The 10,411-nt window shown below is 40.1% G+C and overlaps 1 protein-coding gene across 1 annotated transcript; it reads right to left on the bottom strand.

Moving 5' to 3' along the window:
• Nucleotides 1–8,033: 8,033 nt before the first annotated feature.
• Nucleotides 8,034–8,858, bottom strand: LOC139738080 (uncharacterized). The gene has a single exon (XM_071648743.1). The coding sequence runs from the start codon at nucleotides 8,856–8,858 to the stop codon at nucleotides 8,034–8,036; it is 825 nt and encodes a 274-aa protein (XP_071504844.1).
• Between the last annotated feature and the right edge of the window lie 1,553 nt (nucleotides 8,859–10,411).

Here is a 10,411-nt window from a genome sequence, read left to right as displayed (position 1 = left end):
GGGCGCAACTGTCGGTAATTACTGGCAGCAACATCAGGAGAATTGCATAACAATTAAATGCGAGCGAGCGAGCGAGCGAGCTTGAAAATTTTGACATTTTACAGTCCAAAAACTGCCATTTGTAGCCACATTTTTTTTTTTTTTTTTTTGCTTTGGAAATTAAGGGGGGGGGGCGCACCGGGCGCAACTGCTGGCAATTTTACTGGCAGCAACATCAGGTGAATGGCATAACAATTAAATGCGAGCGAGCGAAGAGAGCGAGCTTGAAAATTTTGACATTTTACAGTCCAAAAACTGCCATTTGGAGCCATATTTTTTCGGGGGGGGGGGGGGGTGGCGCACCGGGCGCAACTGCCGGCAATTACTGGCAGCAACATCAGGGGAATTGCGTAACAATTAAAATAATGCGAGCGAGCGAGCGAGCGAGCTTGAAAATGTTGACATTTTACAGTAAAAAACAAACAAACTGCCGTTTGTAGCTATATTTCTTCGCTTTAGAATTTAAGGGGGCGCATCGGGCGCAATTGCTGGCAAATACTGGCAGCAATATCAAGAGAGCATAATGATTACATTCGAGCGAGCGGAATGAGCGAGCTTGAAAATTTTGCATTTTACAGTCCAAAAACTGCCGTTTGTAGCTATATTTTTTCGCAGCAACATTAGAAGAATGGCATAAAGATTAAATGCGAGCGAGCGAAGAGAGCGAGCTTGAACATTTTACATTTTACAGTCCAAAAACTGCCGTTCTTAGCCATTTTCGCTTTGGAAATTAAGGGGGGGGGCGCACTGGGCGCAACTGCCGGCAATTACTGGCAGCAACATCAGAAGAATGACATAAAGATTAAATGCGAGCGAACGGAGCGAGCGAGCTTGAAAATTTTGACATTTTACAGTCCCCAAACTGCCGTTTGTAGCTATATTTTTTCGCTTTGGAAATTAAGGGGGGGGGGCGCACCAGGCGCAACTGCCGGCAATTACTGGCAGCAACATCAGAAGAATGGCATAAAGATTAAATGCGAGTGAGTGAAGAGAGCGAGCTTGAAAATTTTACATTTTACAGTCCAAAAACTGCCGTTCTTATCCATATTTTTTCGCTTTGGAAATTAAAGGGGGGGGGGGCGCACCGGGCGCAACTGCAGGCAATTACTGGCAGCAACATCAGAAGAATGGCATAAAGATTAAATGCGAGCGAACAGAGCGAGCGAGCTTGAAAATTTTGACATTTTACAGTCCCCAAACTGCCGTTTGTAGCTACAAGTATATTTTTTCGCTTTGGGTACACTGCGCACATCCTGCTTATATGCAGAATGCCAACCAGGAATCACAATCTTTTGTCGGGTCCGGGCTTTTTGAACAATGTTTCACACTATATACCTATTTAATTATGGTTAAAAGAAATCATAGAAAGATATCTTATTTCTGGATCACCCTTTCATTCAAAAGCAGTTTACTAACACTTGAACTACTATTTCGGGAAATCCTTCTTTTTTTTTAACCAGTGGATTGGGAGGGGGCGCACCCCCCCCCCCTCTCCGTAGTTACGCCATTGCTTTTGGGTGAAATAATTGGACAGATTTCTTGAATTCTAACAAAAAAGCAAGAAAATCTTTTCATCGCGGGAATTATGATTATGTGGGGTGGGGCAAATGGTGCGCTTGCCTTCCAATATTTTCATGGGGGCAACATTTTTGTTTTCTTTCAAAAGCAAGAAAATCTTCTCATTTCGGGAATTATTAATTACGGGGGGGGGCAATTAATATGCTTGCCCCTCCATTTTTTTTTTTTTTTTTTTTTTTTTTTAATGAGGCTAAGGCTCGCTCTTGGGCTGGCAATATGGATTGGTCAGAAGTAACGTACATAGACCCTACATACTTGTAAGTAGCACACGTACATGCAAACGTGAATAAGTGCTCCGTATCGTACGGATGTACAGTACGGTCGATAAATAGTAAACACTGTAGAATACCAATAGATATGTATAAAATCAGTGCTGCCAGAACCAGGGGTGCGAATTGTTTTTGCCAACGAGTTGTGTGTGTGTGTGTGTGTGTGTGTGTGTGTGTGTCCCTGGTGCAAAATATATTAAAAAAAGTAGAAAAGAATAATTATTTAGCGTCCGGCGTTGAGGTCGCTCGCAGACTGATTTTTTTTTTTTTTTTTTTTTTTTTAAGGATCTGAAGGGGGGTGCGTTCGCACCCAACGCACCCCCCCTGGTGACGCCCATGTTATCAATGCGAAAATCTGATTGTATTTTTTTGGGGGACATACTGTATAATACTGTCAGACGTCACATTTTCCGAGAAAAGTGAACTTGCTATAACGCACTCACCAGAGGGCGCCCTTATGATTTTGACGTGTAGATTTTCTTGAATCTTTCATGTACTATGACGTTTTTTACGCATTGCATTTATTGGCGTTTTCTTTAATTTTCTTTTTGTTATGACCGTTATATTGTTCTGTTCAACAATATCCAAAGTCGCAAAGCCAGACTACGAGTTCTTTTCACTCAAAAAATCACCTATTTTCCGTACACGCACCCAATGATATATAGTCCCTTCAAATTCCATGAGAAAAGCTTTCATCTTCCCACCAAAATGCAGTGTGTAGAGTAATTCATACTCAATAGCTGCAGCTATTCAATGGTTTGTTGTTGTTTTTTTGGCCAAACCGCATTATTGATTTTTAATCATTTTTTCTTTATTAATTTTAATATATTTGGTACGATTTTGTGAAGCGGTCATGGACATTCCGTTTCATTTACAGGTGTGAGCCCTATATGCCATCACTGCCACCTATGACGTCATTCTGGTACGTGATGTTCTGTGCATCACCATGAGTTGTACTGAGGTATTACTATAGTCTATAAGATTCTGGACTTTCAAAATGAAGGTCCGAGTTTGAAATCTGTCTATACTGCCTACGCCCTTGGACAAAACGTTTTCACCCGCATTATTTTTCTCAGCCCAGTTAGTTGAAAATTGGTTTCTGTCAATTCCAGGATGATAACAATAATCATTATCATGATACAGAACAAGATATTTCTTATCACTACAGGGCATAGAAGTCATATCGGGACCGGATTTGTTGGACCAAGTTATTATCTCACTTTCTAAATGTATTCGTCTTTTCACGTCAGTACAGCTCCTTTTGACAACTAGATGTTTGTCCGGATATAGAGTATAAAACACAAAAGTATTTGTGGCGTCATCAAAGGTGTCATCGTAGTGCTTTTGTATCATTGTTATAATTATATGAATAAATCGTGAAAATCTGTATAACGTCTCCGAAACGTGATTTTTGTGTGTTTCTATGTTATACATTTGTTGTTTGAAGGTTTGAAGTTCTCTCCCTCATACTTATGCGATGAGCCACTCAAAGTCACAAATAAAAATCTTCAAGACAAACTGACCATGTAAGTAAACAGTTGAAAGGCATTGAAATTCTTCACATTCATTATGATTATTGGACTGATATTGTAGAAGTATTTACCGAATATGTGCATGTCTGATTGTGTCTCTGAGTGTGTGGGTGTGCGTGTGTGTGTGTGTGATGGAGAGATTGTATTTTTATTGCTGTTTTTTACTCTTTTTATATTGTTTGAATGGAAGTGAATGAAAAAAGATTTTGGAAAAATGTTTGGGTATGGTGTTGGATGTGTTGTGAATTGGGATTTTATTAGACAAACAGGACAGATGAGACATACAGTAATAACTGCTACTCAAAGAGTTACGTAGAATATTAGTTGATTTAAACTGCTTTTTACATTTCAGTGATCATAATGTCTCGATTTTCCTTTATAATTTGTAGCTGAAAAGATGAATACTATGATGAAATTGATGATACTAATAATGTAAATGATACTAATACAAATATTATATTTATTATTGTCATTGTTATTGCGATAATCGTCATTATCACCATCATCATCATCATCGTCACCATCACCATGAGCATTGTTATAACCTCTGAGCATTATTGTTGCATTAAACGAGCTTCGTGGTTGAGGGCTGATTGTGACCCCGGGCTTTCACTCAGGTTTGAGGTTCGAGTCTCAGCCATGCAGTTAAACGGTAGTGCCCATTGACAAGGCACTTTGTCGTCCCCATTGCCAAGTCTTTCTGTTCCATGTATAGTGTAGATTCAGGCTCTACACACGTAAAAGAACCCATTTTACTTTTCACGAAGAGTTAGAAGGGGGAAGTCCCTATGAAGTACAAAGTAGTCAACTACGTAAGAACCGGCTGATATATTCGGATGGTGATGGTTCCGTGTCGCCGTCACTTAGTTTACTTTTTTACTGCCCTGCCAACTATTCATTAATCATTATCATAAGTACCAGCATTGGCACGAACATTAATACAGAATTACGATGTCATATTCCAACAAAAAAAAAGTAAAGGAGAAATGTTGTTTGCGATGCACAACATAATCAAGCACAACGGACAACGCCGATAAGGACCAAACTATGTTGTTGTTTTAATCTAAATCTGTTGTATTAGACTGAGAGGAATAATCCAAATGTGAAAAAGAAACAACAACCAAAAAACAAAACAAAAAAACAAAGCACATGATGTAAAAAAAAATCGAAGACAAAAAGTAATACATGAACTTGGATCATGGGATATTGCAGACCCATAACGATTTGATACATATCGGGATACGTTTAAGAACACAAGTGAAACGTAAAGTTTAATAGACCGTTCAATGAAATACAAAAAAAAAGGAGTAAGCTGATTACGAAGATAGCTAGGTAATAACGTAGCACGATATATTTTATGAAGTTCTTCCGTCGTGATGTTTCATTGCAACTGATTGACAAATTGCCCTACATCGACGTAAATAAGCACTGAATTGATCAGTGTTTTAGTAGTAGCCATGATAAAAAATCATGGGCGTACATACTCGAGCAGGATTCGAACCCACGACCTCCTGATCACCGGACAGACGTCATCTCCACTAGACCACCGAGCTTTCGCCCGACAGCAAGTGTTGGTTCTAATCCTTATAGCATGGAGCGGGTACAGCTTTTGTTATTCAAATTTATGAAGTTCTTCCGTCGTGATGTTTCATTGCAACTGATTGACAAATTGCCCTACATCGACGTAAATAAGCACTGAATTGATCAGTGTTTTAGTAGTAGCCATGATAAAAAATCATGGGCGTACATACTCGAGCAGGATTCGAACCCACGACCTCCTGATCACCGGACAGACGTCATCTCCACTAGACCACCGAGCTTTCGCCCGACAGCAAGTGTTGGTTCTAATCCTTATAGCATGGAGCGGGTACAGCTTTTGTTATTCAAATTTATGAAGTTCTTCCGTCGTGATGTTTCATTGCAACTGATTGACAAATTGCCCTACATCGACGTAAATAAGCACTGAATTGATCAGTGTTTTAGTAGTCATGGCTACTACTAAAACACTGATCAATTCAGTGCTTATTTACGTCGATGTAGGGCAATTTGTCAATCAGTTGCAACGATATATTTTGTTTCCTTTCTTGTTTTTTTTTGCACACCCGCTCAACGATTTTAATTTCTCACGGTGATCACTGCAGCTGAAACGAATCAAAGCAAAAGGATTGATTCAAGTTTGTGTTGCGACATTGACTTTGATTTATGCGCTTTTTCCCCCGTTATCGCCAAATGAACAGATAGTCACATAGCATAGTGACATATTAGTGTCATACGGCGGATAAATCAAATTTGGCGTGCGACTTCCTTGAGCACTATTAAATAACATTCATGATTGTTATCGAAAAGCTCAAAAGATGTTAAATGTAAACATGGCCAACGCTTATGGCACCCCACCCCAACACATACTTTTTCATGTTATATGGATAATATGACGACAATGTTTTATTTGGTTTTGTTTTTCTAAATTTGTGGGTTTGCTCAATAGAACCTTAATTTGGACATCATTGTAATAAAATGTAAAAATAATCAAAGCGGATTTTCTTCACTCTTTGACACTGCGAGAGAATATCCATCTCCTATAATCAAGCCGTAAGCGTAAAGATAACTATGCATTCCAAACAAGTAACTGGGAGAGGGCTGAACGAACCCAAACCACCCCCGCTGGCGAGCTGGGTTCGCTTGACCAACAAAGAAACGAAAATAAAGGGCAAAACTTCTTTCCAAAGCTAAAATTGCAATAGAACATTTGTGTGTGTGTATGTGTGTGTGTGTGTGTGTGTGTGTGTGTGTATGTGTGTGTGTGTGTGTGTGTGTGTGTGTGTGTGTGTGTGTAATTTCTTTCACAAAATCCAAATCCATCCATACAAAAATTAATCACCGGGATAGGTTGACCCTCCTCCCCCTACTTATCCCCTCTTTCGTCGACTTGCATGGTTGAGTCTTGCCTGCGAGTGCATGACCCATACTCAACCATGATGGTGGTCATACGCATGCAGCTTGGAAAGGCTTTTCTAATCAACCTTCTCTTTATAGACTCAGATGTTATATTTTCAAATAAATAGATAATGTTATCAGTACTGGTACATAAGAAAATCACGCAACAATTACAGAATTTAGTTCCTTCTATTCTTCTCTTTGGTAACTACGTTTTTCGTTCACCTATATTGGGAATACACATAATAAGTTAATCGGTATAAATACGAATTCACGTCACTATTACAGAGTGTTTGTTTTGTTTTTGTTTTGCTTTTTCTTGCAAAGTGTGCAATAGACGTTTGAATTTAAATACTTAAAAAAAATGCAAAAGCTCTCTCGCTTTAGAGGGAAATACTTCCCTCCTACTGTCCTACATCCTCCACTCATTTGCGTGTTCCCCCATAAATGTTGAACGTAGTCTCGCACCCCTTGAAAGCATTTCTTTCATTTCGCCCGTGAACCCGATTAACGTGTTGCTTGCATTCCTTCACATTCATTACCAGGAAGTGGCCAACTTGAAAGACGTGCATGGTTGACATCTTATGCAATAATAATCCAAGAAGGATGATGCTGAAGTTAGCATGGATAATAGGTATGCGCGAAGAAGATTAGACAATTTCTTTTTTCATGACTGATAGGTTACATCATACATGAGGCCAAACTATTGGTGGAAGTGGTCTTGATAGAAAGATCTCTTATTTCCAATTTTGAACCCCTCCCCCGTCTCCCCCCCCCCCCCCCCCCCAAAAAAAAAAGAGTAGAAATTATCCTAGTTACTGGTCTGGCTTGTTGCCACGAAATCCGTGGCCATGCTTGATCATAACAGGAGAGGCCGGCTGGGCACTTCTCATAGAGCAGAGTGAAGCGTGCAAAGTTCGCTGGAGGGTCTTCTCCTATAGTGGTTGTTTAGAGCGTGATATATGACGCACACAGAATTGCATCATCAATATTGTGAGTTCTTTCCCTATAGAAGTGGTTGTGCATGCTCAAAACAGTAGCATGTTCTTCTGCCCTATGTAACTCTCAACTGCAACTCTATGCAACTCTTAAGTGGTGAATACGTCACGCTCTTGAGCATATTCAGCGTTTTCTGTTCATAAATTATATTGGTAATTGATTCAACTACCTCTAGGATTTTAATACTTTAATGGTGATCATAGTATTCCAAACTGGATTCATGTTTTTAGTTCCATAAAAAGAAAATAGATTTACTACAGATCTTAGCCTCTTTTTTCTGTTATTATGCTCCGTCTGATATACAAATGCAGCATTATTTATACCACAAACATCGCAATTTCAACATTTTTACCATAAAGAAACAAAAATGAAAAAAGCTAGATGGCTCCTACTTTAGATTCAATGAGTATATCCATAACACGGAATAACCTCTACGAATTCGGTGCTTTTATGCAGCCTGTAAGAGCAATTTCAAAATTTGACATTAAGCAACCAGACTAGAGAGCGCTGCTCTGAATCGGTGCAAGCGGAAGCACTTTGAAGGATCTTTCAGCTCTATAGATGAGCAGGGAATGGTTTGACAAGTTTCTTTTCAAGGTCTCATCTCATCATCCTCCTTCTATCCGTCCTCCAATCTCACACCATTTCCTTTATCATTGTCCAGCGACGAATCTAAATCAGATTATAGGTAGTGATATTGCGCAGAATTAACTCGATAGAACTCCTGCTGACACTCGCCGAATCCGTGCTCGACGCCGTATCCGTTTTGACTACCGACACGTCTTTCGTAACCGTTCACCTCTTCGCAAGGGTAGTACTCCGAGGGGAAGTGTCCAGAAGGGTCGCGGAGATCGAAGTGAGCGGCAGACGACGTTGATGACACCGGGAAACCGCTGCAAGTGGTGCTTACAGCAGAGACGTCTTGACCGGGCGGTTGCTCCAGCATCTCTTCCAGCGCTCGAATGTAGTTCTGCGCCAAAAGCAGAGTGCTAATTTTGCTGAGTTTCTGCCTGTGCGCCCCTTGTTTTGGTCGCTTAAACGGAAGTACTTGTCGAAGCCGCTCGAAGGCGTCACACAGCTGATGCATTCGATCTCGTTCCCGTGAGTTTATCCGATCGCGTCTTTCCACGGTAGCCCGACGGCTGCTATAGCGGCGAATACCATCAGGACCCTTCGGCGGCTTTCTCCCCACGGAACTCCGCTTTGCTCTTGGCGAGTTCATCATCCCGTGACCGTACTGGTATGGATGAGTCAGTACCGATGAGGCCATCGACGGCGACGTTGGAAATGGCGTCGGCTGCGCGTTTTCGAAGCCGTTGCTCGTTACGTAATTGTGGTAAGACCCGTTAGGAACTGGGCCACAAAATGGTGATTGAAAGTCGAGCATCCTTTCCACCCCAACGTCCACGTCGACTTCGCACGGTAAAGAACTGTCGCCGCTTCGCTGGGCCAACCCTCTAGCAACTTCCTCTGCAATGTCGAATTCGTCGTCCCTTTCAAAGGCCATAACGACTGTTTCCTGGAAGGACTGATGTCTTTTCCACCTTTCATCCAGTGCACTGTCCTCGTAAAGTGTATTCTTATTTTTGCATACGTTTAATACGATATCAAATCGGCCGAAGAAATCTTCAGACGCCCCTCAAACCTCTATGCTGACTCCGGCTCAGCTCGTAGAAATCTGTAATCAACACGAAATATAAGTGGTCATTAATAGTAAATAAAAACAAAATAAAATGAACTGCAAATCATAGTGTCATTTCGGTTACTACTGGTCTTACTTCTAGTGCTATAGATTAGAAAGATAATGATAATGATGATTAATAAAAGTATTTGATAGTATGGTAGTAGTAGTAGTAGTAGTAGTAGTAGTAGTAGTAGTAGAAGTAGTAGTAGGAGTAGTAGTAGTAGTAGTAGTAGAAGTAGTAGTACTCTCTGAAAAAAATCGAGTGAAAATATTCACTCTTGAGGGAGTGAATACAAAAAAGATTGAATTTAGAGTGAAATTGGAGTGAATTTTGAGTGAAAATGTTCATTTTCACTCATTTTAGAGTGACCTCAGGGATCACTTGAAGATTTTGGAGTGATCCCTGAGGTCACTCTAAAACGAGTGAAAATGAACATTTCCACTCAAAATTCACTCCAATTTCACTCTAAATTCACTCTTTTTTTGTATTCACTCCTTCAAAAGTGAATATTTTCACTCGATTTTTTTTAGAGAGTAGTAGTAGAAGTAGTAGTAGTAGTAGAATTAGTAGTGGTAGTAAAACAGTAGTAGTAGAATTAGTAGTGGTAGTAAAACAGTGTAGTAGTAGTCATAGTAGGTGGTAGTAGTGATGATGCTGATAATATAGTAACGCTAACAACAATAATAATACTAATAAATTAAATGGTGATAATAAATGAGCAATCACGTCTCATCAAGTCAGGGTTACCTCCTTAATATTGCGCAACTCTTTCGCAGTGTCCTGCAGTCATTATTACGTCACCATTGCTAGGTAATTATATTATGTGAACTTGGGTCAATAGGGGCATTGATGATGACTGTAAACATTATTGTCCAAGGACTGTCGAATCGAGCAGGAATCTTTTGCGGAGTTAGCCGTTCATAGGAGCCTGGACTTTTTTGTACTGTACATACACCCATGTTGCTTTCACATAATGTGATTGATTTGTCTCGTATGCAATTGGCAGGTCATAACCTTCAGAGATGGCTTTCAATATCTATCTGCCGGTAGCTTTCATTCTTTCCATCTTGGTGTGTTGCATAAGGGAGGTTCTTTTTACTTCAAGAAAAAAAAAAGAAAAATACGGAGAATATTCATTCAAATTGTTTATGGGAAAGTTTAGAGAGTGCAAGAGGAGTGAATGAGTAAAGTGACTATATACATGCACGTTTAAACGGGCGGAGCTGACTGCATACTGTGGGACCAGTTAGACCCAGTTCTTTTTCGTAACGATGCTGTATTGTTGATGCTCATCGCGATGATTAGATATTGCTGAGACCATGCAGCCACCCGGTTTGTTGAAGTGGTTAGCAAATCAATAACTTGGAATCTAAAA

Source organism: Diadema antillarum, unplaced genomic scaffold (genome assembly GCF_040938485.1).
Source record: "Diadema antillarum isolate AM-2024a unplaced genomic scaffold, OU_Dant_1.0 seq00000720_RagTag, whole genome shotgun sequence".
NCBI classification, from domain to species: domain Eukaryota; kingdom Metazoa; phylum Echinodermata; class Echinoidea; order Diadematoida; family Diadematidae; genus Diadema; species Diadema antillarum.
The sequence above is the reverse complement of the archived record's forward strand: the minus strand, read 5'-3'. Positions and strand labels throughout refer to the sequence as shown.

Excerpts from the sequence above, each read along its gene's own strand:
- LOC139738080 (XM_071648743.1), bottom strand. The coding sequence starts at position 8,858 with ATGGCCTTTGAAAGGGACGACGAATTCGACATTGCAGAGGAAGTTGCT.